The sequence below is a fragment of the Myiozetetes cayanensis genome, unplaced genomic scaffold (assembly GCF_022539395.1).
Source record: "Myiozetetes cayanensis isolate MyiCay16 unplaced genomic scaffold, myiCay2020 scf4, whole genome shotgun sequence".
NCBI lineage: Eukaryota > Metazoa > Chordata > Aves > Passeriformes > Tyrannidae > Myiozetetes > Myiozetetes cayanensis.
Window position 1 is genome coordinate 594,410 of NW_026087631.1, and position 20,682 is coordinate 615,091.

General features: G+C 43.3%; 1 protein-coding gene across 9 annotated transcripts in view; it reads left to right on the forward strand.

Annotated features, from left to right (window-relative positions):
• AOPEP (aminopeptidase O (putative)) overlaps positions 1–20,676 on the forward strand; it is a 178,852-nt gene extending 158,176 nt beyond the window's left edge. For 4 of the 9 annotated variants that reach the window (XM_050329447.1, XM_050329449.1, XM_050329453.1 and 1 more), the window contains 3 exons: positions 9,587–9,673; positions 12,252–12,396; positions 12,577–20,676. In XM_050329447.1, the coding sequence (XP_050185404.1) occupies positions 9,587–9,673; positions 12,252–12,392 (228 nt within the window). In that variant the 3' untranslated portion in view covers positions 12,393–12,396; positions 12,577–20,676. The remainder of the gene's footprint in view (positions 1–9,586; positions 9,674–12,251; positions 12,397–12,576) is intronic. The other 5 variants (XR_007630555.1, XR_007630556.1, XM_050329450.1 and 2 more) reach the window with 5 other exon arrangements.
• The last annotated feature ends 6 nt before the right edge of the window (positions 20,677–20,682 follow it).

Consider the following 20,682-nt stretch of genomic DNA (forward strand, 5'->3'; position numbering starts at 1 on the left):
GTAGGGTGTCAGAGGGAATGTGGATGGAGTTGTGTGTGAGATGGGGCAGCAGTTGTGGTGGTGCATTTTGGCTGCAATGTCAGTTGGGATGTAAGCATAAACCGGAGCCAGGCTTACCTTCCTGAAGGTGTGGGATTGTCCCTGCTGTGATACTGGTTGTACCTAAGGCTGGGGCCTGGTCTTCCTTTCCCTCCCTCCAAGGTTCAGTATCTCCTGGCTCCCCAGAATCCTGTCCTTAATCACCTTCAGCATGTGACTTCTTCATCTCAGCACCCAGCTGGGAGAAGGGAGAAGTGAGGACAGAGAGCAGCAAGAGCAAAGCCCCAGCGGGGCTTTGTCCCCTGCCAGCGGGGACAGGGGAGGCAGGAGGTGCTGTAGGGTTAGTGCTGGGACCCACCCTGCTCTGGTGCAGAGTCCTGCTGGGATGCCAGCCCATCTTCCAGTGCCAGAGCTGCAGAGAGGTTTGTGAGGTGGCTCAAGCATTTCTTCTGCCACCAGCCAAAAGGCAGCCATGCTCCTGAGAGCTGGCAGCACCACAGGAAGCAAAGCTCAGCACACATATGCAGTGAAATTGTTGGAAAGGCAGAGGATAACATCTTTCCCAGCATCTTCATCTTGCTGCAAGCTGTGAGTGGCACTGATGCTCCAGCATGCTGAGCAGGGATCCTGAAAAGGCAGGGGAAAGGGGAAGCATTCAGTTTCAGTGTAAGTAATGTATTTCTGTTTTTAACTAAGGCTTATTTTTAAAAACCTTTGGTTTTTTTCAAATTAAGTGAGTTCACACGCTGTATGAGACATTTCGTTGCCTCACATGCGCTGTGATATAGTAGCTGCTCTCCCCAGCATGGAGCTGGTGGCAGTGCAGATAGGCATGTGGTGAGAAAAGCCTTCAGGCACCAAGGGAATGTGCTCTCTCAGACAGCGCTGGTGAAGCTGCCACACTACCTTGGTGCTGGTGGCCCTCTTCTCATCTAACTGCTCTGTAGGTCATTGCCCATCATCACTTTATTGGTCTGCTGTAAAAGAAGAAGAGCAGGAGACCAGATCCTGTTGTTTATCTGTCTCCATTTAGACAGGGCAAGGAGGGGCAGAGCTGAAGAGCACTGGGATTACAGGATTTGGCATCCCAACCAAGCCACTTCCTTGTTTTCAGTGAGAGCTTTGGCATCAGAAGAGAGGCACAGCCTGTACCACCTTTGAAAAGGGATTAGACATGGTTTCTTAGTCTCTTGCCTTTTCTGACTTCTTTTGGAAAATTTTTCTCCTACCAACACAGCTGTCATTGATCACAGATGGGGCCCACATGGGGAGAAGAGTGTCTGATCTGTAATTGTGAGCTCCCTGTTTGCAAACCTGAGATGGGAAAAAAAGGACATTTGTCTTCTCCAAACAAGTCCTCAGCAGCCTCCTCATTGCCAAGAATGAACCTTGTCCTGAAGTGCTGTCCTTAGGTCGCTACGCCCTTCTGATCACGGAGAGCAGCGGGGATGCCCCCTGCTCTGCTTGGACTTTCTGAAGCAACATGTTTTGTGATTCCCAGGCTTCTGCATGCTTATGCAGGAAAGAGCCTCCTGCACTGGCTGTGGGAGGGGTACATGTTTTGTTTGCAGCTGGAATGGAGTCATGTTTGGGGTCTGTGGGAGCTGATGAGGTTGCTCTTGAGCAAAGGGGTGGTACTACAGAAACCTTTCCAGCAGTGAAGCTCAGTTGCATTCTGTAGAACTGGGTGAATACTACAACAGGAGCATGTGTTTGGAGGGGAGGAAGAGGGATGGAAGGAAATACGTGCCCGTAATCACTTTTGTAAAGGTGAGAAGGAAAAGCAGGCATCTGTTGATGGCTCCTTGAGGCTGCAGAGCTGTGGGAGCGTGCTGCCTGACCCTCTGGCACACCTGCACAGGTACAGCTTCAAATACTGCCAGCTGTCCCACAGTCTGATGCTGAACAAGCAACAGAATTTGCCTTTCAAAACCTTGATTGTACAACATCTTTCTTTTCTGTAACTAAATAAAATGCACTTGTTGCATGAGCCCTACCAACAGCTCTTTCATCAGTGTGGCTGAGTGGAGGAGGGAGAGATGAGGCCTGCAAGTCCTTCTCCCCTGTTGTCAACACCCCTCATAGTGGGCAATTGCTTGATCTGTGCAAAAGTACAAATCAGAAGGGGTAAAATGATTTAAAGAAAATAGAATATTGATACCCATATTACCAAAATTTAAAGTGTGGTATTCCACTAAAACAGTGATCATTTAGTGGCCAGTTTGTGCTCCAGATTTTAAATTATTTTAGACCTCTACAGAGTTCTCCACAGAAAGACAATTAGCTCCAGATGAAAATGTTGATTAGCCAGCCCTTTAGTGCCTTGGGGCTTCCTGAATGACAGTGCTTCATTTGGCTGGGTCCTCAGTGGGCTGAGATACTGAGATACTCGTGGTGATGCACAGAGGGGAAGGAGGTTGTCCAGGGTTGTAGGAATCAACACCAGGGGCTGCCTGTGCAGTCAGTGTGTCCCGTGCAGGGCACCCTGGAGCTCAGGCAGTTCAGTCTGCCTCGGGTCCAGCTGCTGAGCAGGGGCTCATCCCAGCACTCAAAGTAAAATGCAGCTACCAAAAGCTGTTTGTTGAACTCAGGGTGTTATCATGATTTGCACCGTAGCTCTGGCAGATGAAGTGTTTAAGGGAGAAAGAGAACTGCAGTGTAGGAAGCAGCATTAGCTGCAGCTGGGTGCTGTGGGATCTCCAGGAAAGCTGCTGTCAAAGACCCTCGGGTTCTCTGGCTCTGCAGTACTGTCACAGCAAGTGCTACAGGACCTGGGAGATAACTTAGGCTATGAAAAATCCAGGAGTTTTTGGTCCAAAATACAACTAATTTAAGCTGAGAGTTGAATTCTTTGCTCAGTCTCTTGACAAAACCTTGGCATGCACAATAATCACAATTACAGAATCCCTGCCAAAATTATGAATCCATTCTGCTTGCGTCCAGTAGGTTTTTGGCTTTTAAGTACACTTTTTCAGATTGCCAGACTGGTATTCTGTCAACACAGTTGTAACATGGCTGTTTCATTGCTCCTTGTGAGCCGCTTCAGCATCCCTCACTCGGGCAAGCGGCCATGAAATCCAGTTCACGTGTGAAAGCGTGAGTGTTCTGTGGCATAAAGGATAGGAGTGCCCATTTGAAAATCAGATTATGTAGAGTGAAAAGTCTGTGGTGCAAACTGGCTGGTGGATTAAAGAGCTAAGATAGAGTAAAAGGGTAAAAGAGTCATTAAATGCACTGTAAAACTGGAAATTCTTAACCTGTAATTCTCCCATCTCACGCAATTGTAAAACCTGTTTTTTAGTCCAAGTATTGTCTTGTAGCATGTGGTGTTGTTCTTCAATTATCTAGGAAAATGATCTAATATTTGAATCCAATTTATGTGTAGATGGGAAGAGGCTGGAGATAAATGCTTTCAGATGGAGCAGAACAGCATTCCGGTGCTCTGGAGATACCAACTTCCTTATTGCTATTTAAAACTAGTCTGTAGTAGCATAGCTTGGTTATTTGGAAAAGTTCTGTGTATTTTTTCCTCTGTGGAAAAAAAGACTGTAGTCTGACCTCTGGGGCTCTTTAATTAACATTTAAGAGCCAAGTTGTTCAAATAATTTTTTCAATGGAGTCTGAACATGTGTTTTATAAAAATCTCATATGCCTCATACCTTTAATAAAGGTTCCATTTTGTTGCACAATAGCTTACTCTATTTATTTCAAAGTACCCCATTTTCTAAGATCTCTAAGTATGTTGCTTTTGTTCGGTGATTTAGATTTGTTGTCTCATGGCGCCTTTTAAATTGGATCCAGCTATTAGCAAAATGTACTCATTTCCCCTGAAGCCAGTCTCCCATTTGCAGACCAAAAGGCTTAGTAAAGTCTAGCCTCTTTTCTCCTTTTAACAAAGGCATGCTTTAAATTACTTGTTTTCTAAATCTCACTGGTAGACCTCAGAAGTAAAATATTTATTTTTTGTTTTGTGCTCGAGAACACGAGCAAGCCAGCTCATTGCAGTGTTACACATGGAGGATGGTTTTTAGGCTTGTGAGGATGTTTGTTAGGCTTGTCTGATTGTCAAGGGGAGGGATTCTGCCCCTCTGCCCCCTCAGGTGAGACCCCCCTGCAGAGCTGCCCCAGCCCTGGGGTCCCCAGCACGGGAAGGATGCAGAGCTGTTGGAGTTACCCCAGAGCAGGAAAGGCAGAGAGAATTGGGATTGGCTTCAAAGTGACCCAATTGCAGCCTTCCAGTGCCTGAAGGGAGCCTGCAGGAAATATGGAGAGAGACTTTCCACAGGGGCCTGGAGTGGCTGAACGAGGGGGAATGGCTGCAGACTGAGAGAGAGTAAGTTTAGATTAGATGTTTTTGGACAAAAGTTCTTTAATGTGATGGTGGTGAGGCACTACAACAGGTTGGCCAGAGAAATTATGGGTGCCCCATCCCTGGAAGTGTCCAAGGCCAGGTTGGACGGGGCTTGGAGCAGCCTGGGCTGGTGGAAGGTGTCCCTGCCCATGGCAGGAGTGGGACTGGATGAGCTTTATGGCCCCTTTCAACACAAACCATTCTATGATTGTGTGGCACAGGGGAGAATAATATGGATTAGGTAAAGGAATTTACCACCTGGGTTAGAAAAAATTAGTATCTCTGTAATTTGAGATGGCTTCAAAATAGCTCAAAAATGTTGTTTCTCAAGTGTATTTGTCACTGGGAGCTTTTCTTTTGAAAGTGAAGCCATCCATGTGATACCTTAGATGGGTTTAGTCCATCAGCTTCAAGCACCGTTTCCAAAAGTTCTTGGCCCAGGTTGCTACAATATAAGGACTGTTGTAAGCACGTGTGAGACCCAGTGGAAACTTCACACACACCAGTATGATGTTTTGGAAGCTTCATCTTTATTGGAAATTACACTTACTTTTATACAATTCAATAATTACCACATATTACACTACTTATCCTGTTATTGGTCACACACACAAAACACACACTGTTCACACGATTATTATTGGTTAGTCAACATATCTTATTTTCTAAATTCTTTTCCTTATCTAACCACAACACTTTTATTCACATGGCTCCTGGCAGGTCCAGCTCAAACTCCCATCTGCAGGTGCTGTTTTTCTCGCTCCTGCAGATGTCCAGTCCTTGTCGTGTTCTCAAAACACTTAGTCCTCGAGACTCCTCAAATTCCCATCAGTTGGTTTACTCCTGCCTTAACACAAAAGGTCTCTAATTCTCCTACAGACTGTCTTAGAGATGGATTATTAATATATTTTATGTAAGTATTTATATCTCTTGAATAGTCTCATGCAATAGCTTGCACTGTCTGAAAACAGGCAAAGCGTAATTTTGGTTTCTCGTTATCTTCCATTGCACTGTCAAAATATAGGTAATGTTTGAGTTACAAATCATTGTACAATGCTGTGTATTTTTCTTACAATGGCATTAAAAGATACTCTGAGGCCCCTTTGTATAAGGTGCTGCTCCTAAATTTAGAACTCTGCTATCTGGCAGCATCCAGATCCAGAACATCCATTCCAAGATGTTCTGTTTAGGTGCTAGACAATATTTACACCTCAGTGTGGTTGATATTTATGAAATCAAATGTTGTACCTGAGACAGTGATGGTCTCAGTGTTGTCATACCACTGGACTGTGCCTCAGAAATGCACTACTACTGTGAGTAGTGTCTTGCAGAAATCACAGTTACAAACTTTGTTTAGCCTACAAAGCTGGCAGTGGAAATGTCTGCACCACCTCCAGAAGCAGGGCAGGAGGAAAAAACCTATTTCCAAGCAGTGATGATCCATCCAGAAGGAACCTGAGGTCCCAGCAGGCCTCCATCACCCCTGTGCCCCACTTTGTCCCATCTTGGAGAGTGTCAGCCATCACTCCTGGGCTTGGAAGGACAGCACTCACAGGCTAAGAAAATAAATTGTGTTTCCAACTTTGGCATGTGTGTCCTTGCAGCTGCCAAACCAGTAAGAGTGTGTGTGGGTGGTTGGACAGTTGAAGGTGTTGCTTCAGATCCAGAAAAGTCCTGTGTGCTTTCTGCCAGCAATAACAGGATGGATTGCTGTAAATTACTTTTCAGGTTTAGCTTGTTGTTTATGCTGTAACCAGCCAAAGTGACACATGCACTGTGTAGAACAGTTCAGAGAAACGTGCAGGGAGAAAACTGGGAGAGGACTAACGAATTCTTATTTTTGCCACTGAGTATTTGCTCCTAGGAGGGAAAGAAAAGCCAAGAAGAGTGCACACAGGATGCAGTATGGTTAACTCAGTCCTACCACTAGCTACTCAGCTTTCAGAATTTCCTTTTGATACTGTTTTGTTGGAAGTGCCTGTGCCATGACTCATTCATGAGGCTGCGGGGTCTGTTTTACTCCTGCTGCTCCAACCACTGGACCAGACACTGGGAACTGAATTATTTTTTCCACACCACTGTTGTGTGACTAAAAGTCTTATGGTCATGGAATCAGCCTAGGGCGTGGAGTATCCCAGAGAAATCGCTGCCTTACGGCACCCTGCAGTCTCTGGGGATGCAGTCTCTGGGGATGCAGTACCTGGGGATGCAGTGAACGCCTTTGCTGTGGCTGCGGTTTGGGCACCGGGGCAGGAGCTCAGTCCTCATCATCCAGGGTGAGCCCTGCCCCTCTTGGACTCGGGGCCAGCCTGGTTTCTGTGCTCTCCCTTCTCCCAGCCTGGCCCCAGGGGAGCCGCCAGGGCTGACTGAGCCCGCGGTTTCACGGCAGCAATTGATCCTCCTGCAGTTCTGCCGCGGGAGCATCTGGGGCTTTTGGAGGGCAGGAGACAAACGTGTAATCTGAGAGTAACAGACACGCTGCTTCTGTCCCAGCCGGCAAAGGGCCAGCATTCCGGGTCTGGAAATGTGCCGGGGTTTGTACTCACCCTGAGAAAGAAGGGAAAAAGTGGAGAAAGAGAGAAAGGGAAGTGTGTGCTGTCACGGATCTCACTCAGCAAATAAATGTTTTTCTTTTTAACTCTCTGAAAGGAGGGTGGTTGCCAAAGACAGAAGGAGGGGAGAACAGTTAAGGGAACAGGCACAGTTTAATTCCGTATTTCCCAAAGTAATTGGGATTCTGGTGATCAGGCCACTGCAAATGTGAGTCATTCATACATGACATTGTTATGTGGGGAAGTGAGACCACGTGAATGGCTTCACAGAGAGAACTTCTGTTCTGCTGTTGATGCAGCTACAAGGGTTGCACCACAAGATATGTTTTGGGGTCCAACTGGTTTGTGAACCAGGTCCCTGCTTCTTATAAGAACAGTCAGAAATATAGGCCCTGAAGTCTTGTTGCTCCATAAATGTTTTAATAACTTCAGGAGAAAAAACAGCTCCACCAGGAGGTACGAGGAGAGCCCCATCCCAGAGTACATGGTAATCTGCTGTTGAAATATCCCCACTGAAGGCACAGTTTGAGGTCTTGAGCAGCTACAGAAGCTGGACTTGATTGCTTGCTTACCCACTGGGTAAGTGCTGTAACTGCTGGACCAGGAGCTGTAGGAGGGCAGTGATCACAGGAGGGGACCACAGCCCCTTTCTCCTCCTCACAGTTCTCCACATTGCTTTGAGAATACATACAGAATTCTGTTTGGGTTTTTTTTGTTTGGTTGGGTTTTTTTAATATATGGCAAACTGTGCAAAGTAAAATATATCTGCAGTCTTTTATATGTGTTTATATTCTGTTTGGTTAACTCACCCTACAGATGGGAGAGGTGTATGTTAAGTTTTGAGCCTGGACTGTCCAGGCTTGGAGCTGCTTGGTGCTGTGAGAAACCCTCTAACAAAGCTGGATTGCCTGGGAAGAGCTTTACTGGTGAAACATTTAGTGTCTCCAGGGAGAAGCAGCAGCTGGGCAGGGTTTTAGAAGTCTGCATTATGAATATGGGCATCTACTGCAAAGTGAACTGAATCTTGGAAAGTTATTTCTTTTGTAAATTGAGCCCTGGTTCCACTTGCAGGACTCTTTAACAGCTGTTATTTTGTCAGCAAAAAGCTTTAGGAGACAGCAATTATTCCTTACCATGCACTGCACTGTAACTGTTGGGTATCTTACATGCAGGGAGTGCAAAATCTACTCAGCCCCAAAACCCTGCGGCTTTTTATTCCGTTTGTAAGTTGTGTTCAAACTATTTTGTATAAGGGGTTGCTGGAAAGAGGTGTCAAGTACACAAAAAGGACTCTTCCACATCCTGTGAGCATTTATCATGTATTGATTATGGTACTAGAATTAACATCTAATTACATAAGTCTGAGACTTTTTTTCCTGAGATGTAAAGCTGGTAAGAACCAGGATGAAAAGGAAATTATTTTCAAACACCTTATTTCCAAAACCAAGAGTATACCCCAGTGTCCCTTTTTGCCCCTTCCCTTTCTGGCTCCCATTCTCAATGTTATCAGTAAATCTGTCATTCAGGAAAGGTTCATGCTCAGCTACTTGATATAAACACAATTTGGACTCAGTTTTGAAAAAATATTAGAACTGCTGATGTTTTATTCTTATCATGAAAGGTGATTATTATTTAGTGCCCTGACTTTTGAAAGACTGTGAGAGCAAAGGCTGTAACAGAAGGGTTGGGAGTTACTCCACCTGCCTGCTTTCCCTTAGTATCAGTGTTGAACCACTACCAGAATATCAGATGTTAGTCTGATCACTGCCTACAGCTGGGCAAGCCTTGCTGGAGAGTGAAATGACCCTTACACTGCAAGAGTAGCTAAGAACAAAGTCAGAAATGTACAGACAACAACATAAAGACTCATATGGATTTTGTGTTCGTACTACTTAAACAGAAACATTTTTCAGTTGTGATTTGCCTGAAAATTTCATTTCAGAATGTCAGTAACTGTTTTTGTCAATGTGTATGTCAATGGTAGAACAGCACAATGGCTTCTTAAATAGAGATGGATATTATATGCTTTACAAGGTGCTTAAAACCTATTACTAGCAAAGATGTGGTGGCAAAACTGTTTCATTTAACTGAAGGCTCCCTGTTTCATGGGTTTATCTCTAACTCTTACCCTTTTGGCATGGATGTAATATTGGTACAGGACTGTATTTATCACTGGTATTATGCACTGGCAGAGGGGAAATCAGCAGTTTTATGTTGTGGCTTTTCCAGATCTGTGCAGTTGTAATCTCTGGTCCCCCCCACCCTCCATACCCCACCTTCTAACAGTGTAAAAGAAATAACCTCTAGCCTAACTTAAAGAAAAGAAAGTCAAGGCTGGAAACAGTGGCAGTGCAGAAGCTGCAGGTCTGTGCCTGGATGTGGGCTGGTTCACTGGCACAGAACAGGGGTTTCTTTGGGCATTCTGGGTTTCCAAACCCAGGCTGAGGTGTGAGCAGCGCTGCTTGGGGAAAAACTTGCCAGGATACTGGGGGAAAAAAACCCAACCTGCCAAAGAACCCAAAGTCAGCAATGACAAAAAAGCCAAATTGGGAGCAGATGGATTGTTTGTCAACACTCACACAGATAGAATGCAGTTTCTTTTCTTTTGTTTTCTTTTGTTTTCTTTTGTTTTTCCTTCCTGCAGGTTCGTCATCGGTGGTGTGAACTTGTCATTAAACACAAGTATGTGCCTGGGTATGGAGATGTTGAGAGGTTTCTCAGAGAAGATCAGGTAAGTTACATTTCAGTTAGCATTTTGGAAACAATCAACTTTTTGACACCCCTAATCTGAAACAAAAAAAAATATTTTAATATCTTTTCTTGCTGCAGTGTGTCAAAAACTTGTCTGTGCATTCAGTTTTTGCTGCTTCTGTCCCTGCCACATTGTGGTTTAAGAAAGCCCCCTAGGGTAGGCATCTTCAACCCCACCTAAGCATCCAAATCTTCTGTCAAGTGGTACAGTAGGATATAATCTGGCCTCTTCTTCCCTTTTATGCAGCCCAGAGGCAGCAGTGATGTTGGGAAGATACTTCTCAGCACTGGTTCCCTTTGCAGGATGAGGCAGCAGGGCTGACTGTGAGTGTAGGTGTGAGGTTTGTGCAGAGCAGGCAGTGCTGGGATGACTTCTGCCTACGAGGTGACAGCCAGAAGGAGAAGGGTAGCACAGCCATACCCAGTGAATGCTACCACAACATTCTGAAGGCCTCAAAGGGGCCTGCATGATGTCCTTACAAGAGCCTTTTATTTAGGCCATTATGAACTTAAAATTCTAATTGCACCGCTGCCTTGTTCTGTCTATTTCAATGTTATTTATTTTTATTCACTATGAACTGTAAAAATAGAGACATTCACTGCCTAGGATGAATGTTATTTATTTAAAATGTATGCATAAAATACAAAATGATGCAAGATATGTCAAAGTCTAAGGAAGATATTAATGTCTTTACCTTTTATGCTGACAATGAACAAAGCCATTTGCAGCCAATGAGGATTTTGTGCTTTCAGGCAGTGCAGGACAATTGAATTATTGCAGTCTGGGATGCTCTTTCTTCTAGCTCTAAAGTATACCTCCTATTTATATCTCAGCTGATAAAAGGCCCCAGAGTTCTTGGCAAGCTCTTTATTAACTGGAAAAAAAAAAGACATAAAAAAACATTTTTTCACAAGGAGCTATAAATATTGTGCATATTTTTATTCTGTGACAGGATTGATAACCACCAGCAGAACCTGGAGGATGAGGGGCCAGGAAATCCTTGAGTTGATAAAACTATACAGAATTACATTATGTTTGAAATAGATAATTTACCAAATAAAGACATTTTCTACAGTGTAGGGAAATGATTTTTGCAACTTTTTTTATGTAATCTTCATTTCATTTACTTCAGCAGTGCATAAAGTTTATGGCACAGCTTCTAGAGTGATTGCCACTCATATCAGAGCAGTTGCATTTCCTTACTGATCATGAGAGACAGCTTATTGAAATGTCTGGGCAAAAATGCAAATGTGACTATTTAAACACTTTTCAGGTCTACAAAACACGAGTTTGTTCACAGCACATTAATATTTAGGCCTGGGGGGAAATTATTAGCATTGGCTAGAGAAGGTAATTCCTATTTGTAATGAAGCTCCAGCATTTTTAAATTCTCACTGGAAGCGAGTGGAGCTCAGCTGGAAGGGCTCTGCCTGACCCTGGTGCAACTGCAAACCTTGGAACTCTGAGTCCTGGGTTCTCTGATGCCAGAGAGCATGCTGAGGGGATTGCCAAGGAATCTGGCAGGTTTCTGCCACTCTCAGACTTTTTCCTTTAATTTCAGTCTTTTTTAAGCTTTAAATTCCCCTTCTTGTTGAAGCTGGTTTTTTTTTTAAGGCTTAGCAGCTAATTCTGGAAATTGTGTTAAATTGTGTTAAAAGTTGTGTTTTCTCTGTGCTATCCAAATTTTTCCTGTCCCACAAGTCCAAACAATGAGCCTGACTTGTAAAAGTCAGCATGCTGGGCTGCTAATGTTTTGTCAATGCAATCCTATTTTGGTAAGTGCAGCTTAACACTCACTGAATTCCTGTAATTAGCTGAAAAAAGTTGTATCATCATAAAAAAAGGCAATCCCCAGCATGTTTGCTGTTGTTAGGCAGTGCTTTCCTGGCAGTGGTCAAAGGGGCCCAGATCTCAGGTGCCCCATTACCTGTTTTTGTAGCTGCTGTGTCCAGAGTAAGCAGTTAGGAAGAGCCTGCCTTCGTACCAAACCAGGACTTGTGCATGTTCAGCTCATCTCAGATGTATAGGGGAGTGTGAGACACAGACCTGACCATGAGCAGCTGATGCCCAGTTACCAAATTGCCAAATGGGAGTTCCAGAGTGGACTGCCTCGGTCTTTGTTCAGGGATGACTGTGTAAACATCCCCACTGGAAAGAAAATGTGTATCCTGTTGAAGCAAAGACAAGCTGTTTCCTTAAGGGACGTTTGGAAACAAGTCAGGTCGTGGATAAAAGAAAACAGTGTTCAACTTGAAGAGTGCTGAGGAAAGTGGAGTGGGAATGTTTTGTTGTTGTTGTGCAGTAACATAGACCTCTTACACTAATAACCTGTTTTTACACACTCAACACAGCATATAGACAACCATCCTTAGGCTAAAAAGACCCAGGGAAAACTACTTCTGGGGGGAGGAGGAGTGTAATAGTTTATGGTATTTTCTATGGTTTGCATTGTCTGTTTTGTTTCATTTTCGGTTTAAACAAGTACTGGCAGGTCAATGGAATGACTAACTGGTTGTTACTGGTAGTAGGATGCCTGTGTGTTATGTTCCTCTTTCAGGCTATGGGGGTGTATCTCTATGGTGAATTAATGGTGAATGAAGATGCAAAACAACAGGAACTTGCACGTAAATGCTTTGCTTCGGCACAAGAACACATGGATGCGTCCTCAGCCAAAGTGGTGGCAGAGATGTTGTTCTGAAGAGGTGATTTTTCACTTTAATCTAAACATCCTGATTTTGCTTCATAAAGAATGAATATGCAGAGCTCACTGAACGTGGTAAACTTGGGCATACCGTGCAGCCTGTGGCTACTTAGGTCGAGAAGTAACTCTTGTTAAATATCTTGTTGGTTCTTTTTTTTTTTCTTTTTTATTTTAAGCCCAGCTGCAGGAGCAGTGAGTGACACACATGTAGGCACAGCTGGAGAACATGGCCTTGTTGTAAACGTTGTAAGGACTATACAAGAGACAACTGTAAGTCCAAAGGGCCAAAGAAGGCCAGGCTCTGCCTGCAGTTGTTTCCCATTCTGTATTCTTCACGGTGCTTATGGAAGTTGCAGTTGTACAAGGAGCATTTCTGTTTAATTGAGCTGCATGTTTACTTGATAAGCAGCACAGTCTTTGAAAAGAGTTTAATCCAACAGTGGAAATATGAAACTTTGGATTTCAAAGCAAATCTGAATGATCTGAGAACAAGCTGATAATTCAAATGTGTTTGTGTTAAGGGTAGTGAGGCTTTTGAAGATTGATTGTGAGGTAAGAAGAGTAGCCTTAACATGAGGGAGCTAGCTTGTTTACAAAACTGAGGAGGAGAAATCACCAGAGAGGAAGAAGAATTGCAAAAATTATTCATGGGATAAAGATTGCTGTAGGCTATAAAGTGGTAATTTGCAAAGGTGCTTCCCACTGCTCAGTCTGTTTGAGTAGTTGGAGGCAACCTTACAGTGTCTCACGTGCACGCTCAACATTTAAGCAATTAAGACTGGTATGAAGGTTTGTTCCAGTACAGCACACTTCAGGTCTTTGATTAATGGTAAAACTCACCCAACAAACTTTGGTTGTTCATGTAACTTTACAGTTAATTTGTGTTATCAAAATTCAGGCATCTAATTTAGCAATTTCTCCTGTTCAAGCAGTGCTTGACAGTGAGTTCCACTTGATTTCCTGGGGTTTACTACATTTATATGAAATACAGAAAATGAAAGCTTCTATGAAAGCAAGTGCAAGTTTGTTTATGAAAAGCCATGTCATCTGTGTAGATGGGAGCTGTGCCTGCCCAGAAAACGTTTTTGGGAAAGATGGATCAGACTGTAGAGTACCAGGATATCAGTTGTGGAGTAGGGGAGCCACCCTTTAAAACAGGTACAGCTAAGAGATTCTTGTGTACTCCCAGTTATGAAGGACTCACAGGAACCTGAGTTACGTTCAACAATTCCTTATCTGTTAGATGTCTTCTAGTGAAGGCCACCTTCTGAAGGCCAGAAACATGGAGATGCAGTTTGTTCTGGTACTACTGTACTAGGAACTGACTTCTTATAGTTTCTTCAGTAATAAAATCAAAATTTCTACAAGCTTCTGATGGTAAGTACCTAGCACAGGAAAATTACATGGTATGTGTGTGTGAGCAACAGTCTAGAGTCACCCCTTTGGCTTTCCAGACAGACTAGAAGTGTGTGATGAGCTATGACATAAAGTCTAAAGATATTGAGTACAATACTCTGTGTGACTGCTCAATTTCCTTTTAATGTTGTGGCTGTTTGGGTTCCTGGCATGATGATTTGTGATTTAAGATTAAAATCACATTGCCAGGGATTACCACACAGCCATGACCGCAGCTGCTAGCATGAAACTCACCATAACTATCTGATCCGTGCACAGCCTGGAATCCTCTCCATCCATGAAACAAAACCAACCAAACAAAAAACAAACCAAAAAAGAGGAAAGCAGCAGAGCACCACAGAAGACTCTCCTCCAAAAATGATCTCTGCCGAGACGGAGGCCTCTCTGGCGAGGTGCAGAGCTTAGCTGATTGGTGAACAGTGATTGTTTCCCGCTTTGTTCACAGTGGCTAAGTTCTGCACCTGAAGAGAACGGAGAGGAGACTCTGTGCAGGGCAGATACCTTGCTGCTGGATGGGTAGATTTGGAGTGAATGCATGTGTGTGAGGTCCAGTATATGGAGGATAAGAGGCAGAGGTGACTTAGAGAGGACCAAAGACTTTTAGTTGAGAATAAACAGTGCTCCTTAAGCTCTCAGTCTGACTGCAAATGTAAGGTATTGCCTACAGTAATTTGGTTTCCATGCTTTCCCAAGGGTCAGAGGAAATACTGGCTGTGCCTTTAACCTGGAATTGTCAATAAAGCTTTGTTTTATAGTCTTCTGTTTAACGGCTGTCTCTCTGCAGTGGTAGCTCAGCACTGTGTGTCATTTGCAGGACACGGTGGCAGCTCCAGTCAGAAACAACTTCGGCTGCTGCTGTTGTTCCAGGCTGTTGATGGACCCGTCCTCCGGTGCCTACTGAGCTGATATCAGTTCTGATTTTACACACTGGCTCAGTTCAGCAGGAACAGGAGTCGAGCCCTAGAGCAAAAAAAGATGTACCTTTCTAAGAGCTGTTGAGAAATGCTGTTGCTGTTTTCTCTCAGAAAATGAATCAGTGTTCATTATGATGTCCTGATGTTAAACACTAAATGGCCTAAGGTGAAAAGGCTACCTCAGTACTGTTTAGAGAACTGTATGTGGACATGTAGCACATCACACAGTATTGCTCTGGGAACTGGCCTCCAGCGTTATTTCCAGAGTAACCTGCTAATAACCAAGAGAACATGCTTCCTCCATGGATCTTCCCCGTCTTCTCCTGACCCTGTGGTGGCTCTAGGAAGCTACAGAGAACAGCGACTCTTAACTCTGCAGCCACAGTCACGCTCTGCTGGTAACCTGGAAAATAACTCATTTTGGAAAGCTGGGGCAATCAAGAGTGCACAGATACTCCTTTACCATGGCAGAGTAATAACTTTAAATGCTGTTTCCGTTGCAGGAAAGATCACAGAGAAACTCTTTTAATAGATCTTCTACTAAACCCCGATGGTACTAGGATTTCATTGACCCAGGACATCAAAGGAAGGATTATGTGACTGCTAAAACAATCATTTGAGAGAAATATTTACCTTTCTGTATTTCCAGAGGCTTACTGTAACTGAGACCACATGCACACAAAACAAACTACACACACACGTGCTACTCTGGCTTTAGGTGATTCTTTGATTCAGGACATTTGGGGTTTGTCCTTGGTCTTTGGTAATACAACCATTCCAGTTTGCAGATACCAAGGACTCTTGATTTGAACAATTCATGCACTGCAGTAATTTGGACATTCTGGAATTTGATTAAATTGTATATTGTATACTTAAAATTTTGTTTGTAACTTCTTTGTCATAATGAAAAATGCCCCACATAAAATTAGCAGGAGCTGAGATGGGACATTAACTAGAAGCATAAATAATCTGTGGAAAGTGACCTAACATCATCCCGGTGAAGGGATGGGACTGAAGGAAAAACAAAGATCAGCATTTTCTCTCTGTGATGTTTAGGTTAAATTTTACCAGAAATGTCAGACTTGTAAAGTGAATTTTATACCCCTGTGCTGCTCCTTTTGCACAATGATATCTCAGTTGTAGCTCTTCTTTCCTGATCAGTAGAGCACAGCACTTCTGGAGACATTTTAATTGTTCCTTTCCGAGAGTAAGAATTTAAAACACAAAAATCTGTGAACATACTTCTTTTGTACTCTATTGTTTTACATAAAATGATCTTGTAGAAATAAATACTTTTGTCAAGTATGTGTAGTTCTTCCCATTGCACAGTGGTTCAACATTAACTCACAAACTTGCGAAAAAGAATGACCCCATTTCTGCTTTTGCAGCAGGAGAAAAGCAGCTGAAAGATGTTAGTTAATGGATATTAACAAGAAAAATTAATTGTGCTAATTTCTTTTAAATTTTTGTTCTCAAAATGTAAAGTAAGAGCCCGTCTCCACGGTGACTTCAGCACAAAGAGTACAGTTCCTTTTCACCTCACCATGTTGTCTGACCTCTCCCTTTCCAGGCTTACAGTGTCAAAACCTGAGTCTTGGGACACTCAGTGAGTTCTTTCAAAAGCAGCAGCAGCGAGGAAATCGTCCAGGGACGCGCCGAGACACCACAGTGACTCTGAAGAGGCACGGTCAGCGATGTACTTATTACAGGGTCCCATTTATAAAGCAGTTATGCTTCAGGGCACAGGTTTTTCTGCAAAGGCCAGCAAGGGAAACCAGCTTGCTTTTTGCCTTCTCCATTGTGTAAAGGAAAAAACCCAGAGCTGGGTAAGACTCTTGCATAAGACACACAGAAATTAAATACATCTTAAACCTCTTCATAGCCACTCCTGCTGAAACTACAGGGCATTGCACACCTTTGTGAATATCACACATTTTTGTTCTTTCAAAACAATCTGCTTGCATTTTTTCTTTAATATTGAGCACAGCAGTAGCTTGTTCTGTTTGCTACAGCTGTTCCAGTCTGTCTCAGCAGTGTTAACTTGAACATTTCCCTCACTACAACTTTGTGATCCATCATGCGTGGTAGCAACTGAGAAACTGAACAGAAACTGAAACACTAACACCAAACAACCTAAGAAATGGCAAGGAGGTCGCAGTCCTGGCCCTTTATCAGGTCTTACAGGGCCTTTTGTTGCTAATCCAAGCATTGTGAAATACAGTGAGGCTCCAGATTAAGAAGAAAACTAAAGGTGGCATTGAATAGTTCTGTGACCGTAACTCATCATAAGTAAGAGATAATAGGAGATTCATGTATGTATTATATAGTAGGGTCACTATCATGATATAAGTCTTCCCTTAGTGTAAAATCCTTCTGAATCATGAAAAAAGCACTGGAAGTGAGCCACAGAGTGTCATTTAATTATTTGAGTTTTTAATAGGCCCTACTGAAAGCAGAAAAAACCCAACAGTGTTATTCACTGTACCCAAGATTCTCTCGAGGTGGGTGTTTCTATGTTAATTTCCTGACCTGTAGACTAACTGTAGTAAAGAAGCGAACAACAAAAAACATCTATTTCCAAACTTACTGTGACTAAAATCATTACTGGAAAACATGTTTTGTCCAATGATACCTCCACCCAGGAGTTGGATTCAGTGATCCTTGTGGGTCCCTTCCAGCTCAGTGATTCTGCACTCCAGAGCTGACTGTCAACACACCAAAATCCAACAGAACTGCACAGTTGTCGTTTGTTCTTAAGTATAGTCAGGCATCTGGGGCAAGAGGCAGAAATGTAACATTAAATAATCATTTGGAGGTGAAAACTAAGACTTGAAGTCTGGTGTACATTTACATGTCAGTGTGTGTGGCTGTGACAGGCAGACACCCGTGGGGGTGGGCTTCTGCCCTACTTGGGTTTCATTCTACCTCTGTTTCACAGTCAGCCCTCTCTGAATAAAATACACCATTTTGTAAGGGTGGGTTTTTTTAAGGCCCATCCCTAATTCAGTCCTTTCCAAACACAGTGGCAGTTTTACTCTGAATAACATTAGAAAGCCCAGTGCAGAAGCCTGGACTGTCTCCCACTCTTAGCTCCTCGGGCCAGCATCTGGTTAGGATGTCGGTGACTTTTTCTGGACGCAGCTTTTCACTGTGAAAATGAATCTCAGGTGAAATGAAAACTCTATCCATGGGCAAGGGTCACCATCTCTTTTCCTGTGCCGCTTGCTGGGTCCCTTCTTCAGAATAAAGGCAGAGCACAAGGAGGGGGTGGCCTGGCAAGTCCCTGGGCCTGCAGTGGACATGCATTCCTGGTCACACACGTTCTCTTCCAAGCACAGAGTGAAACACAGCACTCTGCTGACAGCTCTGTGTTCTGTCTGCAGCTTTGCCAGGAGGTGTTTGCAGCTGCTGCTGTCTCTGCTTTCTCCTTTAGGAGGAATTAGCTGTACCCTATTGTCCATTCCTCACACACAGTAGGGAAGGAAAAGGTCTGGAAGCAAGTCTAACCAGAAATGCGAACTGAGCAAGTGGAAACAAGCAGGCCTAAGGAGCCTAAAGAAATAGGCATGAGGAGCCTGAGGACTTCTGACACATCAATAGCACTGTGAAAAGTGATACTCCCAAAACAAAGCAGGAAGGTTCTACAGAGCAGTGAAATGTCTCACACAGAGTACTGCAGCCAGCCAGTTCATCTCCACAGCTGAAGGAGGTCTCGAGGACTGGTGTTTGTGTCACAGACAGTTTTAGCTGTTGGTTTGCAGGTGTGGGCTCCTCAGCACACCGAGATGTGTGGGCTCCTCCCCGTGGCACCTCTGCAAGAATGAACAAACCAAGTTACAGTGGGACATCACGTGCCAAAGGCTTGATGAGTTTGGGGACGATTCCTTCCATGCAGAAACTGGACTGTAAATCCCTGGACACCCCACCCCTCCAGGCCCTGCAGGCAGGTGCCAGCAGGCAGTGGTGGGTCCTGCATGAACACAGGGAGTTGTGTTCCATGCAGACTGTCCTGCTGCATGGCATGCCTGGCTGGGCTTTCCTGCCTGAAGTGGAAAGAATTTCCATGTCTCGCTTTCCATACACATGATTTAAGAGTCAGGAGCAGCTGCATATGAAATATCTAAGGCAATTCAAAATTTTACCTGTAACTTGCAGTATTTTACTTTGACAAAAGAACTCACATAAAATTGTACTTCCAAGTTAAGACTAACATTTAACACAAACCCACATAACTGACCAAAAACCCATATTCTAAGTCACTGAAAAACCTATTCCACAACACTGGTTCTTAATATCTAAATGCAAATTAGTATATCTTGTAGTCTTTATAATGAATCTTGTGGTCATTTAAAGCTGTAAAATATCTAGAATTCATGAGTCATGTTTGATGTCCCATACTAGGAAAAGATTTAAACAGACACCTGTGTTTCCATTCTTGCCCCAGTCTTTGATGCCCAGACCAGTGTTAAAAAAAACAAACAATTGCAAGAAAGGACAGGGAAGCAACCAAATAGAGGGGCCTGGCTCATCTAGAATTTCACCACAAATATATTGACTTTAGGCACATATACAAAATTGTAAAGTGAACATAGACACTGACATGGATATGTTCCTTTGTTTCTGCGGGCACAATATGCTGGAAAAATTATTTTAAAAACTTACTCTGCTGCCAGGCTGACACTTTATGTCAGTGAAATGTGCCAGTGCATAAAGAAATTAAGACATTTGCACACTGCATGGGAGATTAACTGCATTGTGTGCTTGCTGTGGTGTAAACTGAGTGCATATTTTCTGCACAAAATTAAGGCCCTGATTCCTGGTGTTTATAGCTGCCAGAACAGGCATTTGCTTTGTTATCCCCAGCCATCCTGAAACAGGCCAGTTTGAGAAGCAGGTGTTTGGCACCGTAATGTATTTCACTTCAACCGTGAAAGGATAGTGGTCATCATCTACCACACAGGAAAAACCCTTTTTCTTTTTTCTTTTTTTTTTAACCTCAAGTTACATCACAGAAGTGTCTAACTTTGTTTGGCAGTTGTTTTTGTATTTGGTAGATTTGCTTGCTTTACAACTGAACCTCCTTACAGCCAACTCCTGCAAATACAACAAAACTAATTAGAGTTTTTTAGCAAACATCTTACTCCAGCCTGCGTCTGTCTCTTGGTGTGCCCAAAACTCACCCATTTATCTGCCAAACGTGACCAATCAAAAGGTCATTCTGATTTGCTCAATTTTACCTCTGAAAAGTGCAATTGTTTTTTCTTATTCCCTCCTTGCAGGGATCCCTCAATTCTGCCTTTCACATGCCCCTTCAGCCAGCATTTCCCTACATGTCCTGCAGCCATGGCACCCTCCTTCCTTTCAGTTCCCATGACATGGCAATATTACTCTGCAGCACTGACATTAAGATTTTGTCATTGCCACCACCCGTGCTGAAACTGCCCATCATGTCATGCCCCTTACATATCATCTCTTGTTCCTTCTGACTATACAAAGGCTTTTTAATAAGCTCCCAATTTTAGCTGGGGGAAAAAATTGTCTCTCTTTTCTTGATTGTAAAAAAAATGCAACTATGTGACATAAATGCTGAACTTTTCCCTTCTTTACATGAAGAGTCAGATGAATAATCACAAGATTGTCAGTTTTATGTACAAACAAGAACCCATCTACGGACATTTTATGGTTCCTACACATACCTACCCCTAGCACTTGCCTCTCCTTTCTTCAGTCAAATCACAGGAATAACAAGTTTTCCACTTGACAACTGAGAAGAAAGAATGGGAATGGGGAAGCAGTCATACTAAGAAAATAGCAAGACCAGTCTTCTTTATTTCTGAAGCTAGCTGATTCTCTCTTTTACCATTATGAAGTAATGCCAGCATCAGCTGAAGGAGAGATGTGATGCTGAGAAAAGCTCCACCAGCAGAACGAAGGTAAATGCTGAAAGTTGGTGTATT